Consider the following 21,345-nt stretch of genomic DNA (forward strand, 5'->3'; position numbering starts at 1 on the left):
ATCCAATTTGAGGAAGGCCTCAGGTCAGCCTCTTACTGAAACATTCAGCCCAGACTCATCTTTTCTACTAGGCAAATGCCAGTGTCTTTCAACCAGGCTCCCTCTGTATCTTTCAGCTGGAGGGTACTTTCTTCTAGTATCTTTCAACTAGGGAGGTCACTCCCCAATATCTTTCAATTGCGAAGCCAGGTACTTGTTAGACACTGCCAAACAAAGCTCAGGATAATCCATCAAAAATCAAGAGATCCAAAAACAAGGAGAGACTCACCCAAATTCGTCTGAACTCTAGGAGGTGGGTGGGCACAAGAAGACTCTGCTAGTACCAAGGCTCCATTTCCCCGTAGAGTTCAGGCGAAGGAAAGAAGTCTGCTCTGGGTTCCCTCAGTGGTCATCAAAACTGTGGACTGGAAAAAAAAAAAAAAAGCAAAACCTCAAAGTGGAGAATAGTTTTATTTGGCAGACGGAGAACTCAAGCCCAGGAGGCAGCCTCACATAGATGAGGGACTGCTGTGTATATATACAAGAGTTTTGCAACAAAACCGGGTAGTCAGACCATCAAAAGATTACTGTTAAAGAAAACCAGACAGCTCATGTTAAAGAATTTAGCTTTTCTCATGCATAGGAAGTCATAAGAGTCCAGGCTCACTAAAATCATTCCTTTGCTAGGAACCTGAGCTATTCAAGGCCAGTATCTTATTCTTTCCCATCCGGAGGCACCTCAGGGTGCACGGTCGGGAGTGTCTGCAGTGGCTGAGGGCTCAGTAGTAGTCAGGCCAATTGCCTTCATTCTGGGGGTGTCCCTTGGGGCTGCAGCACTGGCGGATGCGTGGCTGCAGCGTCCTTTGCCGACAGGGCAGCAAAATTTTTAATTCACAGCTGTAAAGGACCTCGAGCCTCAGAAACGGCCGAGCCAGGCTCCTCCAGGCGGCTCCTCTGCCCACTCGGAGGGTCGGCGAGCCTGCGGTCCCCGGTCTGGAACTGTGGCGCCGGCTGCTCCGCGGAGCGCGCGGCCTCCCAGGGCTTGGGTCTCCGCGGGAGTCGGGACGCCGTGGGTTCGTCAAGGGTCGCCGCGACCTGGCGCCTCTCCAGGCCGGGGAGCTCCTGGCCCTGCTGGACCAGCTGCAGGAGCTGCGCAAGTGTCACCGAGGCCGGGACTGACTCCGCGGGCGAGGGAGCCGGGCCGGACTCGCTCGGACAGTCAGGAGGCTCCATGGCGGGTGCGGCGCCTGGGCGCTTCCGGGTTGGATGGGCGCAACCACGGCCAGAGGAAGTGAAGGGGGACGTAGACCGTACCAAGTGGCCCAGAGAGCGGGGGCCCAGCTCCGCGCCGAAACGCTTTACCCACACTTAGAGCCCTTAGCTCGTCCCAGAGCCCCTGACATAGAATGCTTTAGAAGCCGGGAAGGCTTGCACAGAACGGAACTGCCGGCGTACACGCCGATCCAAGCAAAAAGACCTGAGATTGCACAGATGCCCGGGCCATGGCAACTCACCTGCTTTCACGACCCGGCTGAGACTACTCACAGACACGTGGCGCGTGGTGGGGTGCGGGGATAACCGCCATCCCCGGCCCAGCAGTGCCAGACAGAAAATAACGTAGGCGATGTCTCTACTGGCCTCAGGAGAACTGGGAACAAGCGACGCCCCTGCAGAGCCTCGCCACCCGGTGGTGGAGACTATTCCTGGCGTTCACAGAGTGGAGGTGTGAAGATGAAGGCCGGCCAGGAGGGCTACATTCCCTTCAGCTGCTTGGGAAGTCAATGCCAATAAAACCCAGGTTTCTGTTTATCGAAAGCTAGCCTGATCTGGCGGAGAAGGCAATGGCACCCCACTCCAGTACTCTTGCCTGGGAAATCCCATGGACGGAGGAGTCTGGTAGGCTACAGTCCACGGGGAAGCACAGAGTCGGACGACTGACGCGACTTAGCAGCAGCAGCAGCCTGATCTGGCTGGTGTACATCGCCTTAATCAAGCGAGCAAAGCTTAATTACTACTAATTGGACAAACTAGCTTCATCTGTCTCCTGAAGTGATGGAAGCACACTACAGGTTTAGAAACACTGCATCTCTGTAGCATTCCTGCCAAGAACGTTCGCTCTGAATCTAAACTGGAGGAATGAATAGACACAGTAGGAGACTTTCTAAAAAATGACTGACCTGGACGCTTTATAGATGTCGAGGTCATAAAACACAAAGACAGAAAGAAAAAGACAAGACTGAGGGTCTATGTCAGACCAAAGGGATGTGAAAAATGCAAAGTGTGCATCCTGGATTGGAGGAAAATAAGGGGGAAATCAGTTACACAGGACATTTTACCCTTGGGAAAACTTGAATATGCTCTATATATTAGATGACTATTATATCAGTGTTAAATTAAGTGCAGTAATTGTGCTTTCCTTATGTGGGGAATAGGAGATACATGCTGAGGTACTTATGGGTGAATGTCATGAGAGAAAAGGTTTATGTGGCAAAACTGCTAAGAATTGGTGAATCTAAACAGTTTGAAATTGTCAAAAAGTTGAAAAGGGTGAGCTATAGAAACCAGTCTGGAGGAAACTGACCACACTAGTGTCGTATAATAAAGAATTTGGCCTTTGTCCCTGGTTCCTCACAAGGAGACTAAATCCTGGGAATTTCCCAAGTATTACAAGTGATTTTCATGGTGGGCCCTGATCGTTTATGCCAAGAAAGTGACTCGTGGTGGCCCCATTTAGGGGTTCCAGGACTGCGAATGACCAGTCATATGATTAGAGGGTTGGGGCTTTGAGCCATGGGGGGTTCAGGAAGTGGGACTGAGTTCAGCAATGATTTAATCAGCAGTGCCTATGGAATGAACCCTCTATAGTAACTCTGGACACAAAGCTCAGTGGAGCTTCCTGATTGATTAACTCATCAGTGTATGAGGAGGGTGGCATGCCCTGGCTCCACGAGATGACACAGAAGACCTGAATGCAGGCCATCCTCAGACCTTGCCCTAGGAGCCTCTTCATCTGACTGGTCCTTCTGACTCCCTATGGCTCAGACTGTAAAAAATCCACCAGCAATGCAGGAGACCTGGGTTTGATCTCTGGTCTGGGAAGATTCCCTGGAGGCAGAAATTGCAACCCACTCCAGTATTCTTGCCAGAGAATTCCAAGGACAGAGGAGTCTGGCAGGCTACTGGCCAGCTACTGTCCCTGGGGTCACAAAGAATTGGACACAAGAGTGACTAATACACACATTTTCACTGGTTGATATCCTCTCTAACAAAAGGTGGTTCAGCTGGTAAAGAACCCGCTTGCGAATGCAGGAGATACAAGAGATGTGGGTTCGATCCCTGGGTCGGGAAGATTCCTTGGAGATGGAAATGGCCACCCACTCCAGTATTCTTGCCTGGAGAATGCCATGGACAGAGGAGCCTGGTGGACTACGTCCATGGGGTCGCAGAGAGTGGGACACTACTGAGAGCGTGTGTGTGCATATGCACTCACACACACTCACACACAATCACACACTAACAAAACTGTAATCCTAAGAATCGCACTTTTCTGAATTCTGTGAGTTGTACAGCGAATTATTGCATATGCACTCACACACACTCATACACACTAACAAAACTGTAATCCTAAGAATTGCACTTTTCTGAGTTCTATGAGTTGTACAGCGAATTATTGCATATGCACTCACACACATTCATACACACTTACAAAACTGTAATCCTAAGAGTCGCACTTTTCTGAGTTCTGTGCGTTGCACAGCAAATTATTGAACTCGAGGGGTTGCAGCATCTCCCAAATTTGTACCCAGTGAGTCAAAAGGGCCTGTGGCCCAGGACTCTCTGAATTTGCAGTTGGCATCTTGTTGGGACTGCGCTCTTGAACTTGTGGGATCTGTGCTAACTCCAGGCATTTAGCACTAGACTACACAGTACTCCAGTTGGAGTTTTTAACCGAACACTGGATGAAGGGAGAACTCACCTTCTGTCTGTGGCCTATGTCAGTTTCGGTCAGAAGGGTGGCCTTCTGATGGCCTCAGGGAACACTTGCAGGGGAAGGAGATCTGGGAGTTACCAGTGCCTGATGAGGAAAGTGAGTGAGCAATGTGGACTCCTTGATGGGACCTTGAAGGAGTCCCTCACCTTCTACAGATAGAGTTCATTGTTATTGTTGTTTAATCACTAAGTCATGTCCAACTCTTTGTGACCCCATGGACTATAGCCTGCCAGCCTCCTCTGTCCATGGACTTCTCTAGCCAAGAATACTGGAGTGGGTTGCCATTTCCTTCTCCAGGGGATCTTCCCGACCCAGGGATCGAACCTGTATCTCCTAGAGAGGGCTTATATGGCTCATTAAATGCCCTCCAGGGAATTCCCTGGCCGTTCAGTGGTTGTAACTCTGAGCTTTAACTGACAATTGGGAAACTAAGATCCAGCAAGCCGTAGCCAAAAAGAAAAAAAAAAAACTCACCTCTCTAGGTCTCTTATGCTAAGATGAAGGCATTGATGGGAAAGGGTGGGACCTTGAGATGGGGACATTTGGGCAGACATGGACAAGACTAAGAAGTTGAATTCCCAGATTCTCTTGAAGTGTCTTGTCTGTAGAGACAACCTCCTCTTGTCATGATCCTGTATCTCCTAGGAGGCCAGTCTCAGAACCCCTCCCCCTCCATCCCTTCTGACCCCAGGCCCTTCATGAGTTAGATCTCAGCACAGCTTGGGTGGAGGAGCACAAGGCCCACGCTGAGAAAAGGATGCCCAGACAGAGTCACAGGCCCTTGCCAAACTGTCTTGGCAGGAGCCATGGGAGCATGTGTGGGAGAAGTTCTAAGGGAAATAGACCCAGGAGGGTGGAATATAAGATACAGTTTGGCCAAACTCATGGCCATGGATGCTCATACAGGATTTGGGATTTTATGTGTTGGCTCAAGCACCTGGGAGAGGAATTAATAGTCTGCTAAGATGCTTAATTAAAGCCTGGGCTTAATGGTAGCCTACAGTTAATAAACTTGAAATGCCAGAATTTCCCTGGCATACTATAGAGGAAGGAATCCAAAATCTCAGAGAGATGGGAATGCTGGATTGGATTTATTATGTGCAATCTGCTTAACTACTCCTAGCCATGTATTTTAAGGTGGTCTGGAAAACACTCCCTTTTACCAAAGGATTAAGAAATGCATTGGTAGACTTCCCTTGTGGTCTGGTGGTTAAGAATCCCCTGTCAGTGTAGGGGACATGGGTTTGATCCATGGTCTGGGAAGATTCTACATGCTGCAAGGCAGCCTGTGCTTCGAAACTGCTGACCTGGCGCTCTGGAGTCACTGAGCTGTGAGCTCACTCTAGAGCCTATGTGCCACAACTACTGAAGCCCGCATGCCCTAGAGCCTGTGACTGCAACAATGAGAAGCCCTCACACCACAGCTGGAGAGTAGCCCCCACTCGCCACAACTAGAGAAAGCCCATACTCAGCAACAAAGACCCAGCACAGCCAAAAATAAGTAAGTAAATAAAATCTAAAAATAAAACAATGCCTTGTTAAGGGCCATCCTCTGTAGGCTGGAGATGCTAATGAGGGATCCCAGACACTGAAACTTGGTTCCCTGATCTTATCCTAGTCAGGTAAACAGCAGGTGGTGATGCTTAACAACCAAAGAATGACCCAGAATAAAGCATGGGAAAGAATGGTCAGCAAGTAGGCAAAAATGACAGGCTGTAGACCATGGTCAGCCTTTCCCCAGGCACTCCAGGGCTTGTTCAGTGGACCCATGGTAGCAGGCATGGAAGCCATGCTTTGGCTTAATAACATGGTCTTCCCTGAGGACTTCCCACGGTCCCTGAGGCTAGTCTGGCTGTGGCCAGTGCTGAGTGACCATCCTACTTACAGCCTGACAGAGCACCATTCACATTTTGACTTGATTTGGCCCCCCTAGAATGGATGGGCTGTGCTTTATCTTCAAGAGGACACATGTTCCAGATATGAATTCACTGTTGCCTCCAGTGCTTCTGTCATCACCACTATTTATGGACTTAAAGAATACCGTATCCATCACCATAGCATGCCACATAACATCGCCTCCAACATGGGCACATGTATTATTGCCAAGAAAGCATACAGATGAGCTCACACCCAAGGCATTCACTGGTCTTACCAGGTGCCACATGACCCAGGAGCAGCTGACTTGATAGAATGGAGGACGGGCCAGCTTTAGGCTCAGTTAGAGCAGAGAAACTACAGCCTACAAGGTGAACGTTCTATCCTGTAGGATACAGTATATTCTTTAAGCCCAAACCAGAATTGTGTGTCCCAATACACTGGGACTTCCCTGGTGGCTCAGTGAATAAAGAATCTACCTGCAATGCAGGAGATGCAGGAGACGTGAGTTCAATTCCTGGGTTGGGAGGATCCCCTGGAGAAGGGAATGGCAACCCACTCCAGTATTCTTGCCTGGAGACTCCCCATGGACAATGGAGTCTGCGGGCTACAGTCCATAGGGTCGTAAAGTGTCAGACACAACCGAAGCGACTGAGCATGCACACATATATATATCCAAGAGATGGGGTAGCTGCAGGCTTTCCCCTATTATAGCTAAAGTGTAGAATCTACTGGAAGAACTTTTGCTACCCATCCCCATAACCTTGACCTCAGGGAGTCTGGCAATCCTAGCATTCAAGGGAGAAACATTTGCACTGTGGACTCATCCTAGTACTGATGATTTGGAAAAGCTGATATGACCCCTGGCCATTTTGGTTTCTCATGCTACTGAACCAGCAGGCAGAGAAAGAGGTTAGTGTAATATCTGGGTTGACTAATCTCAATTACCAGAGAAAATTTTGCTTGCTTCCACACTCTAGAAGTAGGCACTAGACCTGGAACCCTGGGGATTCACTAAGTGCCTCTTAATTCACTGCTCAATGCTGCACCTAAGTGCAGTCAAATAAATGTTTTTTTTTTTAAAAAAGAATCAGTTCCCTAAAAAAAGAATTCTCTGCTCAGTTGTCCTGGTTAACAGGAAACTTCAACAACCCACTATGTCAAGATTCTCAAGGAAACTTCAGCAACCCACTATGTCAAGATTCTCAAGGACTCAGACCCCATAGGGATAAAGGTTTGAGTCACCACCAGGTAAAGAACCCGGTCCAGCCAAGGTGCTGGCAAAGGATGAAAAGAATGCATCATTGGAGGGACAAGGAGGCAGCTGTGAATATGAGCTTAGTTCTCATAACCCGCATTGTCCCCTGCTACCTTATGTGAAGAACACTGATGGGAGCTAATATTTTAGGTTTCAGTTGACGTACGACATCACTTCCCACTGATACAGTAGTTGATGGGTCCCTGTGTGTTCTCTGTGCTGGGGACATGGATTTTTCATCTGCACAAAGATTAAGAGGAGCTGCTCTGTGACCTTCCAGATTCTCCCTCCCCCTTCCCATCCCACCAGCCCTGTGCCCTGGAAAGTCTCAGAGGACTCCCACACCCCCTACTTGTCAGTGGGGGACCAGTCAGAGGTCTAAGGATGGGAAAATGGCAAAGTCAGGTCCTTTATTCTCCCGCTTCCCTCCCTGCCAGATCAGCAGCACCTCTATTATTGGGAGGCCACAGCTGTTGTCAAGGACCCTCTCCACATAGCTGTCTCTGGCTCTGGGTTCCTATAACTGCTCCCCTTCCCTCTTCTGGCCTCAGGTGCTGACACCCCACTATTACTAGCCATGGGGTGCTGCAGCAGCCTCAGCGATTTCTTTATACCCTGCCCACACCTTTGCAAACAATCCGTTTATTAAACTCTCTTCAAATTACCCATCAGTGTTTCTGCTAGGACCCTGGCACACACAACGTGCATTTTAATTAGGATTAGTTTGGCAATGAGCAACAGAAACCCTAAAATAACAATAGTGTACACAGAATAAAATTTATGTCTTTCTTATGTAAATTAAACTTGGTGTTAAGCAACCCAAGCTGGTGTGGTGTCTCCATGAACATCAGACCACACTACATATTCTTTTGTTTAATCCTTTAACATCATAATAAAAGTTTTCCGTGGCATTTGTCATTGTTCAGTGGCCCAGTCATGTCCGACTCTTGGCGACCCCATGGACTGCAGCATGCCAGTCTGCTCTGTCCCTTCCCATCTCCCAAAGTTTGCCCAAGTTCACATCCATGGCATTACAAACTTTTTAGAAAGAATCAAGACTTGGCCCAAGCATCATCTTCTAAAGAATTTTCCTGATTCTCACTCCAGCTCTAGAAGAATAATCTCCCTCTTCTAGTACCCCATTCTCCACCCCTAAACATACACACATACACAGGCATGCTTCAGTCAGGGCCTCTGTCATACTCCAAGTCCCTGATCTGTTTATGAGCCCATCTCCTTCCATGACCACAAGGAGTTTCTCTTTTTGTCTTATTATGTCCAGCCCCAATCTTTGGCATAAAACAGACCAATTAATGGGTCTGAATGAAAGGACATTTTAAGGCCTGCATAATACTTCATCATGTAGATTTATCCTTGTTTATTCAGTTATAACCTTAACATTGAACACTGAGGTGATTTTAATTTTTCATTTTAAATATTATTGTAGGGGGGATATCCTTGGTGGTCCAGTGGCTAAGACTCCATGCTTCTACTGTGAGGTGTGCGGGTTTGATCCCTGGTGGGGTAACTAAGACCCTGAATGCTGCCGGGTGTGGCCAAAAAATAAGTAAATAAATAAAAATTACTGTAGGATTTTAAGTTGATCGATGGAACAGGTATCCCTGTCAGTACTCTTTTTAAGGCTGCACTGGGTCTTAGTTTGCGGGATATGGGATCTAGTTTCCTAACCAGGGATGGGACTGGGGGCCCCTGCATTGGGAGCTCAGAGTCTCAGCCCCTGGACCATCAGGGAAGTCTCCCGTCAGTATTACTGAGAGAAACTTCTTCTTGCTATTTCAGTGGACACATACATGGTGACTCCCTGTCTGCCCCTCTGGTTACAGTTGAAGCAGATAGGTCGGATTTACACTCAGCAACTACTTGGTAGCATCGGCAATCTTCTCTAATAAGCACTGCTACTTTTCCTAAATTTTCTTTTTCACATTCTATATGGCTCATCTCAGTTTAACAACAGCTGTGGGTTTGCTACTTGTGCCTGTGAAAACAGAGGGAAGAAGGATAATCCGCTGTGTACCCAGCAGTCCTCGTATTAAGTTGAATTCTCCGCACAACCTTGTGAAAAAAGCTTTGGAGAGAGACAGACTTATGAACACATACCTGGAATGAATGCCCAACTTTACGTGCCTACCAGAGAATTTTCTGCGATGTAACTGCGTTTTTCAGAGCCTCAGTTTCCTCAGTCGAAAAATTGGGATGATAACACGTGATGAGAGGTTGAACTGAGGATTAAATGAGCCATCTGGCTCTAAGTTGCGGATCTACAAATGGCAGGTTCTGTCCCAAGTGAGGAGCTCAGAGCAGGGATTCAGTTCTGGGATCTAAACCCAGCATCCTCACCATCTCACGGGGCGGGGGGGGCATCTTTAGGACCTGCCAGGCTGTGGGGTCGGGGTTGGGGGGAGATTCCTTGGGCTGCTGGAAGGAGGGAACCAATGTAAGAGCAGGCAAAGAAATCTTCCAGGCCAACCTGTGTCAGGGAGCTGGGAATGGGCCAGTAGAAGGGTAGCTATCCCAACTCGAGGTGGCCCAAGCAGACAGCAGGTGAGGCATGCTGCTGATGGCACGGATGGGGGTGGGGGTCTTCAGCCTTCTTATTCTGGGAAGATCTTGAAACTCAAAAACAAAGCAAGCCAAAGGGCTCTTCCCCATCTGTATTGTGGTAACTGAGCCCAAGCCAGCACCTCCACCGGCTGGAAGGCAGGAGAGTCGTTAAGGACACCTGCCTCTCTCCCTCCCCCTCCCGGCGGGAACCGCTGAGACTGCAAGACTGCAAGCACCTGTGCCAGGGTGGCGCCTGGGAACACGTGGCACCCGAGGCCGCCAGGCTGCCCCGCGGGAAAGGGGTGGGAACTCAACCTGGGCTTCAGGGGGTCCCTCAGGACACCGGAGAGTGCCATCGACCAGATTATTAAAATAACCATCCAGGCGGAAACGAGTGAAGATGGTACCAGGATCAAGAAATCAGGGAGCCAGGAAGAAATAAACCCGCCAATGTAAAAGATATTAACATGCAATAAAGAATGTTTCGCAAATAGTGAGGACAAGAAGGATTATCTATGAATAATCCTAGGATAATTGATTTGTTCTTTGGGGGAAAAAAATGAAATTTAGAGGCACATTTTCTACAACATACCGAAATTAATTCAGTTCCCGATGGTGTTAAATTGGAGGTGGGGGATTAAACAACACTTGCACAAAAAGACAAGTGGGAATGTATCCATCCTTTAGAGGGGAGAGGATTTTCTAGGCTTTAAAGGTATGAGATAAATCCCAATAGGGAAGATGGATATGTTGGTTACTACAAAACAAACAACTGCAGGTTTTTTTTTTTAAAGTGAAATTAAAAATAGTGAATTAGGAAAAGGCTCCAGACAAGTGCATTATAGGGCTTCCCAGGTGGCTAAGTGCTAAAGAGTCCGCCTGTAATGAGGAGACTCGGATTTCATCCCTGGGTCAGGAAGATGCCCTGGAGAAGGAAATGGCAATCTTCTCCAGTATTCTTCTCTGGGAAATCCCATGGACAAAGGAGCCTGGAAGGTTACAGTCCATGGGGTCACAAAGAGTCAGACACAACTTATCTACTGAAACAACAATGACGAAAGTGCAGTATACAAAGAGTTGATATCTTTAATATGTTAAAGCCCTTACAAAATTAATTAGACGCTAGGACTAAAAGAGGACTATGGACAGCATAGTAAAGGAAACAACTAAAATGGGAAAATGATGTCATCAGAGAAATGAGACACCATTACTGATTAAAGTAGGATTTTTAAATTTTTTACTTTATTTTTTAATGAAATGCCGAAGATTGAAGGCAGGAGGAGAAGGGGACGACAGGAGACGAGATGGTTGGATGGCATCACTGACTCAATGGACATGAGTTTGAGCAAGCTCTGGGAGACAGTGAAGGGCACGGAAGCCTGGAGTGCTGTCGTCCATGGGGTTGCAGAGAGTCGGACACAACTAAGCAACTGAACAACAACAGAGCTCTGGTAGGGCTGATGTGGGCCTTTCATACACTGTGGTGGTTTTATACTAACATAAATCATAAGGGGCTTCCCAGGTGGAGCAGCGGTAAAGTACTTGCCTGCCAATGCAGGAGACACAGGAGACGTGAGTTTGATCCCTGGGTTGGGAAGATCCCCTGGAAAAGGAAATGGCAACCTGCTCCAGTGTTCTTGCCTGGAAAATTCCATGGACAGAGGAGCCTGGAGGGCTACAGTTCATGGGATCGAGAAGAGTAGGGCATGACTGAGTGACCGACCACAAGCACAAAATTAGTATAAGAGGTGTATCAGTGAGACTTAAAACACAGAGGCCTCAGATGCGCAACATCACTAATCATTAGGGAAATAGAAATTGAAACCACTGTAAGATAACACTTCACACCCATTACAATGGCCACTATCAAAATTAAAGTTAGAATTAAATTACTGTATGATCCAGCAATTCCACTTCTGGTATACACACAAAAGAACTAAAAGTAAGATCTTGAAGAGAGATTTGTACACCCACGTTCATGACAGTGACAACAGAGAAGCAACCATTGAGGGATATTCACTGAAAGATGTGCAATAATGTGAATGTACTTAATATCACTGATCTTAAAATGGTAAATTTTATATTATGTGTACTTTACTGTGTGGTAAAGAATCCACCTTCAATGCAGGAGACCTGGGTTTGATCCCTGGGTCGGGAAGATCCCTAGAGAATGAAATGGCAACTCATTTCAGTATTCTTGCCTGGGAAATCCCATGGACAGAGGAGTCTTGTGGACTATAGTCCATGGGATCGCAAGAGTCTGAAACCACTTAACGACTAAACCACCACCACCACCACCACTTTACTACAATTTTAAAAACTTTTAAGTTAAACAAACCCCCTCAGAATCATTGAGGCCTTTAAGCTAATTTTAAGGAAGTAAGTATGAATTTGGAAAATATTTTATGGATAAAGATAACTGTTGCCAAACTGTTGCCAAACTGGAAAACCCAAATATCTACAAATAAAGAATGGCTAAATGAGCTCTAGTAGGTCTTTAGTTTTATGTTTTAATAATGTTTATTATCCTGATTTTTAATATAATACAGGTTTACCATAGAAAATTGAAGAAATAAACAATTATAAACAGGAAAATAAAAACTCCAATATCCTCACATGCAGAGATAACCATTGTTAACATTTGGTCCGCTTCCTTCTAGGAATAGTCATATATTTCTTATGCAAACTTGGGTGTATATTTTCCATTTAAATTTGAATCCTGTTTGTTTCAGTTTTCCTTGTATGTAATTTAGTATCAGTTCAGTTCAGTCGCTCAGTCGTGTCCGACTCTTTGCAACCCCGTGAATCACAGCACGCCAGGCCTCCCTGTCCATCACCAACTCCCGGAGTTCACTCAAACTCATATCCATCGAGTCGGTGATGCCATCCAGCCATCTCATTCTCTGTCGTCCCCTTCTCCTCCCACCCCCAATCCCTCCCAGCATCAGACTCTTTTCCAGTGAGTCAATTCTCGTCGCATGAGGTGGCCAAAGTATTGGAGTTTCAGCTTTAGCATCAGTCCTTCCAATGAACATCCAGGATTGATCTCCTCTAGAATGGACTGGTTGGATCTCCTTGCAGTCCAAGGGACTCTCAAGAGTCTTCTCCAGCACCACAGTTCAAATGCATCAATTCTTCGGCGCTCAGCTTTCTTCACAGTCTAACACTCACATCCATACATGACCACGGGAAAAACCATAGCCTTGACTAGACAGACCTTTGTAGGCAAAGTAATGTCTCTGCTTTTTAATATGCTATCTAGGTTGTTCATAACTTTCCTTCCAAGGAGTAAGCGTCTTTTAATTTCCTGGCTACAATCAGCATCTGCAGTGATTTTGGAGCCCCAAAAAATAAAGTCTGACACTGTTTCCACTGTTTCCCCATCTATTTCCCATGAAGTGATGGGACCAGATGCCATGATCTTCGTTTTCTGAATGTTGAGCTTCAAGCCAACCTTTTCACTCTCCTCTTTCACTTTCATCAAGAGGCTCTTTAGTTCCTCTTCACTTTCTGCCATAAGGGTGGTGTCATCTGCATATCTGAGGTTATTGATATTTCTCCTGTATACATATATATAAAGAAAGAGAACATTTATTGACTTCTTACTATATAGAGAGAATAATGCTAGACCCACTTCATGGGTGATCTGTTTAACTTGAGGTATTATCATTCCCATTGTACAGATGAGGAAACTGAGATTTAGGGAAGTAAGTTATTTGGTGAAAATCACACAACTATGGTATAGTAAGGATTGAAAGCCAAGTGTTCTGGCTTCACAGCCCACACACTAAATCAAACTCTAGTCTATATCCAGAGTCATTAAATATTCTTTTAAAAACATGATTTTAAAAGGTACTGCATATGGGAATTCCCTGGTGGTCCAGTGGTTAGGACTTATCACTTTCTCATCACTCATCACTGCCATCCCTGATCAAGAATTAAGATTCCCCCAAGTAGCCAGACATGGCCAAAAAAAAAAAAAAGCTGCTGCATAATATTTACTAACATAAATACACCAAGCATTAGTTCATTCAACCCTTCTCCAAGCATTGAACACAGGTAGTTATTTCTCTTGGTTAGATTTTGTTGTTGTTTTGGGGTTTGGGGGGCTGCACACTGCAGCTTGCAGGATCTTAATTCCCCCACCAGGGACCACGGGGCCAGCAGGGAATTCCCTCTCTTGGTTTCTAATATAATATTTGAAAGAACATTTTTGTACACAAATCTTTGTCTTACAATGATTGAATCTTTCATTCCATCAGGATATATATCTGGATGTGAAGCATCAGGGTCAAATTGATAGCTACAGCTAAAATTTAGGGGAGTCACTGAAAATGGCATTTTTAAAAGCGGGCTTGAGGACTTCCATAGTGGTACAGTGGATAAGACTCTGCCTGCCAATGCAGGAGACATGGGTTCCATCTCTGGTCAGGGATGACTGCACATGCTACAGAGCAGCTAAGCCCATGCATCACAACTACTGAGCCCATGAGCCAAAACTACTGAGCCTATACGCTGCAACTACTGAAGACTACTCGCTCTAGAGCCCATGCTCCACAGCAACAAGACACTGCAACGAGAAGCCCAGGCACTGACCAAGAGTAGCCCCTGCTTGCCACAACTACCCGCACACAGCAACACAGACCCAGCACCACCAAAAATAATCTTTTTAAAGGTGGGGGAGGTGGCTTGATGAGATGGGGCAGGGAGTACATGGGAAATCATTTTTGCTATTAACCTGAAACTGATCTAGAAAACAAATTCTATTTAAAAGGGTTATATTTAACTACATGGAAATAAGCTTATTGGGCTTTGTGGCTTTAGTAAGGCTAGCCATCAGAAAACAGTTCAAGCCCTGGCTCTTCCACTGGCCAGCTGGGTGGCCTTGGGCAGGGCACTCAATCTCTCTGAGCCTCAGTTGCCTCGCCTGTGAAATGGAACTCAGAGTAGTTGGGTGATGGAATGAAGGGCTGGATGTTCAGCCCCTGACATACCATCAAGTGCTCTAGATCCTGTAGGTGACAGGGGCAGTGACTGGGAAAAGGAAAAGGCCTTGCGCGCTGTGCAGTGCTCTTCAGGTGGGAGGGGGTACGGTGCTCTGCGCTCCCTGGACCGGTGATAGCGGGCTGGGTTTGGGGGCCAGGGCAGGGGGTGGGAGGCTCCTCGCCCGGGAAACGGCTCCGTGGCAGAGCAGCTGAGACGCAGCTGTGCCTGTGGCCTGCGGGGCATCTTGTGGCTGCCTCCTCCCCCAGCGCACACGCCGGTCTGCAGCTGGGTCCTGCCTCCTCTCAAGTGGGCCATGGCTGAGTCTTGGTTGCTGCTTCTCCTGGCCCTCGGGTGTCCAGCCCTGCCCACAGGTGAGCAAACCCCTGCACCCTTCTCTGTGCCCCTCTAGTGGGCCCAAGCCCACACCCTCACTCTGGGCGTCCCTGGTGTGGGAGGGATGCAGGGAGGCAGGACAGAGGTAGTTGGGGTCCCCTGAGGAGGGTCTTGCAAGAAGCCCGTTATCCCCTTCCCCATTGTACTCTACCTCCCAGCTACCTTGTTCTGGGGCCCCCAAGTCCTTCTCCCCCAGAGTCCACCATGTTGGGCGGGAGGGTGCTCACCTCTTAGAGTGAGCTGGACAGGTGTACATGATAGGTGGGGGTGGGGTAGCCTGGCTGTGTTGGGCTCTACAGGGCCATAGGACACGGGCAACACGGTGAGTCCCCCGCTCCTTCCTGTCCAGTCTCCTGCCCTCAGGGCTCAGGCTATCTCATGTTCGCTCCCACCTCCCCCTACCAATAGGTGCTTAGAAGTCTCAAGGCCTCAGTGACTTTCCAGGTGTATTGACCCCTGCCCCTGCCCCTATGAAGATGGGGGCTGGAGACAAAGGACTAAAGTTTTGAGAATTCCAGGTCCATTTAGCAGCATTTTCATGTCCGTATGTTTGTGGTGGGGAAAGGTCCTTGATCTTTGAATCAGGACCTCTCCATGTTCCAAAGCTGGCTCCCAGTATGTCACCAGCACTCCCTTGCTAGGGAGATAAATCACACCCATGTGGAGCAGAGAGAGCCCATGGGAGACCTGAGCTCTGAGAAGGAAGCAGCCAGGGTGAGAAGGAGCAATTCTGGGAGGCTTCATGGAGGAGGCAGATGCTGAACTTGAGGAGTGTTTCTCTATGTACAGCTGGAAAGGCTCAGGAGGCTGAGGCTCCTGGAATTCATTCTCAGCCTTTTCTCCTCTCTTTGTTCATGATGCCTTATTAATACTAGTATTGATGATACTAATCCTTACCTCCCAGGTGTTTTATGTTCATGATCTTCATTATCCACCACAGTTTCCTTGGGTTGGTGTTATTAACCCCGTTGTATGATGGGACAATTAAGACTCAGTAAATTAAGTGGATGAGTCAAAAGTCAAACTAACTCTGTCTGAGGCCATGTCCCAGGCTTGGTCCTCTGTGATATGTAGGAAAATCTTGGTCATCTTTCCAAGTGGGTTGGTCTGTGAGATTGGGAGTCACAGAGGTCTGAATCCAAACCCTGAGTGGACTACTTACCATCTGCCTACTTCTAGGTCAGTTATTTGACCTTCAGGAAATCTTTTGTGGACTTCCCTGGTGGTCCAGTGGTTGAGAATGCACACTTCCACTGTAGGGGGCACAGGTTCAATCCCTGGCCAGAGAACTAAGATCCCACATGTTGCATGGTACAGCCAAAAAATAAAAAACCTTTTGTGAGCACCCCCTGCCTCTAGGTCCCCACAAGATTCTCTAGTGCTTTCCCTGAACCCTGGGGCATTTCTTTAGCTTGGCTGCACTTAACTCATGGTGTGAATTTGTTTGTAGGTTTTAACTTTTGTGATTCTGTTTATATGAAAAGACAGCCACCCATTCAAAAATAGCATTTTGTTATATATTAAATGAGTCATCTTTATTGCAAAGAACAAGTTTGTGGAAAATCAGGACTATTCTGAAAAATACAGGTCAAATGTTTGCAGTACTTACATGACAATTTTGGTTTTTTTAAATTATAAAATAATACATACATTTTAAAGGGTGAATTGTATGGTATGTGAATTAAATCTAAACAAAGCTGTTAAAAATGCTACAGATTTAACAGAAAAAAAAAACAACCCTGAGACTAATACCACAAGCACCCAAGCATAGGCCCTCAGATTAGCAAATGGTTAAAATGTTGCCACATTTGAATCAAATATTTTTTTAAAAGAAACAAAAAGGTGCAGAGCATTTGAGGTCTCTTTGATCTCATTCCATATCTACCTCCTTCCTTTCCTCCCCAGAGGTAACCACTCTCCTGAGGCCGGCACAACAAGGTACTATAAGTATTTATTTGCATCTGTGGCCTTTCTCATGGGATTGAAATCACTGAAAGCAGGGACAATATTTTAATTGATGTTGTATCCCCAGTGCCTGGCACAGAGAGATTCAGATGTGACAGATAGGTGACAAAAGGATGGATGGATGAATGGAAGGAAGGGTAGATGGATAAATGGATGGATGGATATACAGAGATGAAAGTAGAAAGAAGAGATGTAGGGAAGACGGATGATGGTAGAAAGGATGGAGGGAAGAAAGGTGGTTAGGTAGGTAAATGCAAGGAGAGAAGGATGGATGCATGGGTAGGATAGATTGATGGTTGGTGGAAGGACTGATGGAAGAGAAACCCAGATGGAAGGATATGAGACGCGGACCTGGGAGGGCATGGACAGTTCTAGGCCCCCTACAAGTGTGTGCTCTCTTGCAGGTGTGGGCAGCACACCCTTCCCCTCTCTGGCCCCACCAATCACACTGCTGGTGGACGGGAAGCAGCAGACGCTAGTGGTCTGCCTGGTCCTTGATGTTGCACCCCCTGGCTTTGAGAGTCCCATCTGGTTCTCAGCTGGCAATGGCAGCTCACTGGATGCCTTCACCTATGGCCCTTCCCCGGCGGAGGATGGCACCTGGACTCTCTTGGCTCAGCTCTCCCTGCACTCTGAGGAGCTGGCAGCCTGGGACACCTTGGTCTGCCACACCGGGCCTGGGGCTGGGGACCACAGCCAGAGCACACAGCCCCTACAGCTGTCAGGTGGGGAAAGGGCCTGGGCCCCTGGGGTTGCTCCCTGCCCCCTTTCACACACTCTGGAATCAGGATGTGGTGGGAGGGAGCGCAGGCTCCAGACCAAACATCTAGGTGAGGTGATGCCTGGGCTCTGAGCAGGGTGGCCTCAGGGCCCCTGAGTCCTGGGATTTGCAGCTGTGATATCTCATTCAGATCCAAGCTCTGACGTGTGACTTCTGAGAGGTAATAATGCTCCTTCATCCTGAGGTCAACACCTTTCTATGTATGCTATGCTATGCTGTGCTTAGTCGCTCAGTTGTGTCCAACTCTTTGCGACCCCTTGGACTGTAGCCTGACATGCTCCTCTGTCCATGGGATTCTCCAGGCAAGAATACTGGAGCAGGTTGCCATGCCCTCCACCAGAGGATCTTCTCAACCCAGGGATCGAACCCAGGTCTCCCACATTGCAGACAGATTTTTATTTACCACCTGAGCCAACAGGGAAGCCCCTCTCTACGTATGCCCAGGGTTAATATCTATGTCGCCCTAACTATGACACCCTCCCTATTAGAACCAAACAATAATTAAATAGTAAATTGCTATCATTTACTTATTGTTTGCTCTGTGCCAGAGACTGTTGTAAATACTTTACATTTAGGTCATATTACAAGTAGGCCATGCTATTCTTCTCATTTTATAGGCACAGAGAGGTCAAGTAACATGCCCAAAGCCAGCTATTATTATTACTGACTAGATGACTTACTTTGGTTTTTTGGGGATTATGTTAGTTTTCTCATCCTCCAAATGGGAACATTTGTTGAATAAATGTCCTGCCTTCCAAAGAAGACTGCTAAGAAAACTGATTCCTTGTCTAAACGTGCTGAGGCATCTCTAGGGGCACAGAACAGGGAACAGTCAGGAGACAAGGAGATCTGGGCCCCTGACAGGACTTGCCACAGGTGGGCTCAGGGTTCCCACTGCTGGTTCATTTGTCCATTTATCCAACACACCATGAAGAGCTGCCCTGAGCAGGGCTGGGGCATAGCACTGGGGTGGAGAGCACGGCCCATCCCAAGAACTCACTCCCTTTTCCTTGGCTGCCAGGAGATGCTTCCTCGGCCAGGACCTGCCTCTGGGAGCCTCTCGGGGGTGAGTACTGGGACCCAGGACCTCAGCCCCTGCTGGGCTCTGGGCTAATGTGCTCCCTTGGGGGGGCAGTGCAGGTTGGTGGGTATCGCCTGAAGAGGTTGCCTCCCTGGGTTGGGGCATTGGCTAGCCTGGGCCTCTGGCTACTCCTGGGTCATAAAGAGATGTAGATTCTCTGACCCCAGCATCCTTTCTGGATACCAGGTTGAGAAGTGCAGGTGAGAGCTAGCAGAAGGGTCCTTGGGCAGCCCAGAGGGTTGGCCTCAACATGAGGGTCTTGGGAGACGCTTGGGAGTCTAGGGAGCCTCAGGAGACTGGACATCTGCTGGACATAGAGTGGTGTTCACAGCCAGGGTCTGCTTCCTGCCTGGCCTACATCCCCTTGGTTGTTGGGGGGTGAAATAACACGAAGGCTAGGAAGGTGTCTGTTATTATTCCCAGCAGTCAGAGCTGAGGTTAGACACCAGGAAGGCCATCCCCTGGTTCTCCTCCTCTGGGGAACGTTCCATCGCGGGTGGGGCCGCGCCAGCCTCCAAGCCGCTCACCGGCTCCTCCTCTCCCGCAGGGACGCCGGCCCTGGTGCTGCGGCTCGGGGCGCTGCGGCTGCTGCTCTTCAAGCTGCTGCTGCTGGACGTGCTGCTGACCTGCAGCCGCCTCCGCGCCCCGCCCGCCGCGCCGGGGGACCCGGCCGGGGCGTCTGACCCTAGGGCCGCCGGTCTCCCCGCGCCCCCCGAGGCCCCCCGGGTGGATAGCCTCCGCCTCCCGCAGCCTCCGCCGCCCGGAGGATCGTCCGCAGGTCCCGCCGACCGGATTCGCCAAAATCATGGGGGGACCACAGGCCGAGGTCTCAGCGTGTCCGCCTTGCCGCCGCTGGAGCCCCGGGACCGCCGCCACCGCCGCCGGGTTCACACCCGCCGTCCGGGTCGGGATCCCAGGAACCCAGTCTGGGAGGAGGGGCCGCTGGTGCTCAGGGCCTGGAGCTCCAGACCCTCCTTCAGTTTTCCCACCTCAAGCCTTGGAGCATTTCTCTGTAATCTGCCTCCTCCAGCTGACCCGAGCTTCCCCGGCGGCTAGGCTCGGTCTCCCCCTCAGACTGAAGTTCTCTCTGAGCTAAAAAAGCTTTGTCTCTCCCATTAGATTGGAAGCCCCTTGAGGGTGGTGATCCACCCAGGCACCAGGACATCTGAGATGCAGATAGTTGACAACAATTAAAGGAGAACTTATATATAACACAAGCAAACAAAAAGTATTTTAATTCATGTCTGCTCTGGGAGAAGGGTATTTGGCACATTTAGAGGAGGCAGAAATCTGGGAAGGCTTCCTGAGGGTGACAGCCTGGGGAGTGGTGCTGGGGGTTGGGGAGGATAGGTTCCCACCTCTGTCTCCTTTCCCCATCATCAGCCACTGGGTAGGCCCCCTCTCTGTCTTCTCTGCTGCCGCTGCTGCTAAGTCACCTCAGTCGTGTCCGACTCTGTACGACCCCGTAGCCGGCAGCCCACCAGGCTCCCCTGTCCCTGGGATTCTCCAGGCAAGAACACTGGAGTGGGCTGCCATTTCCTTCTCCAATGCATGAAAGTGAAAAGTGAAAGTGAAGTCGCTCAGTCATGTCCGACTCTTCGCGACCCCATGGACTGCAGCCCACCAGGCTCCTCCATCCATGGGATTTTCCAGGCGAGAGTACTGGAGTGAGGTGCCATCGCCTTCTCCCTCTGTCTCCTCACACCTGCCCAAACTTCCTGAGGGGTCAGGGGAGGGGCCTGGGAACCCAGGAAGAGGGTGTGCTGGACTTGATGTGAAGGCTTGTATAGACTCGAGGGAAAAGAACAGGGCCAGGATTCCAGAGTAATAGGATCATATCCAAGGGCAAGAGCACGGACAGTAATTCCAAAGTATACATCATTAATCAATTAAGATCATTATTCACTTGACAAATATTCACTGAGCATCAACTCTGAGCCAGGCACTAGAGAGGTTTTTGTTTTGTTTCTTCAACAGGGTTCTTGCACTGATAGAATATGAGGCTCCCACAGTGGAGTGTAACCTGTGTGTCCCCTGTTTATCCAGAGCTGGCAGGAAACCCAGGGTTTTCTCTCCAGTCATCACCGCAAGAATCTGGAAGCTTACATGTGAGTCCAGATGTCCACCCAAGGTAGCACAGGACAGTTACCTGCATCAATGGCCCTACTGTAGTTTTCCTTCTCCCAAAGAGGCAGTGGTGAACTCCATTCTAACACTGTCCCCCCCGTCCCCCCCCCACACACAAGGTGTCAATGACACTCCCAGCTTCCCAGAGCCTCTAAGCCCTTTCAGCTGCTGTTCCATGAAAACCCTCACCTTTCCTCCACTGGTCGTCTCTCACCAGCCTGTAAGGAGGTTCTCCCACCTCTGTTTCAGATTCTGCAAGGCAGAGGACACAGCTTCTGGGGGTCAATCTGTCCACCAGCCTCACAGGGTCTGCTCCTTCCCTAACACACAGGCTGAGGAAGGGGTCG

At 48.6% G+C, this 21,345-nt stretch overlaps 2 protein-coding genes across 2 annotated transcripts; one reads left to right on the forward strand and one right to left on the reverse strand.

Annotated features, from left to right (window-relative positions):
* Positions 1-431: 431 nt before the first annotated feature.
* On the reverse strand, positions 432-1,250 carry PEX39 (peroxisomal biogenesis factor 39). Its single transcript, XM_055406759.2, has one exon. It carries the CDS (start codon positions 1,210-1,212, stop codon positions 871-873), a length of 342 nt encoding a protein of 113 aa, XP_055262734.1. The 5' UTR covers positions 1,213-1,250; the 3' UTR covers positions 432-870.
* Positions 1,251-14,964: 13,714 nt separating this feature from the next.
* Positions 14,965-19,927, forward strand: PTCRA (pre T cell antigen receptor alpha). The gene is made up of 5 exons (XM_055406827.2): positions 14,965-15,022; positions 16,950-16,982; positions 17,414-17,734; positions 18,812-18,856; positions 19,419-19,927. The coding sequence occupies exons 1-5, from the start codon at positions 14,965-14,967 to the stop codon at positions 19,925-19,927; spliced, it is 966 nt and encodes a 321-aa protein (XP_055262802.2).
* The last annotated feature ends 1,418 nt before the right edge of the window (positions 19,928-21,345 follow it).

This window comes from Moschus berezovskii, chromosome 23 (assembly GCF_049115385.1).
Source record: "Moschus berezovskii isolate FMDL1 chromosome 23, NW_MosBer_1.0, whole genome shotgun sequence".
NCBI classification, from domain to species: domain Eukaryota; kingdom Metazoa; phylum Chordata; class Mammalia; order Artiodactyla; family Moschidae; genus Moschus; species Moschus berezovskii.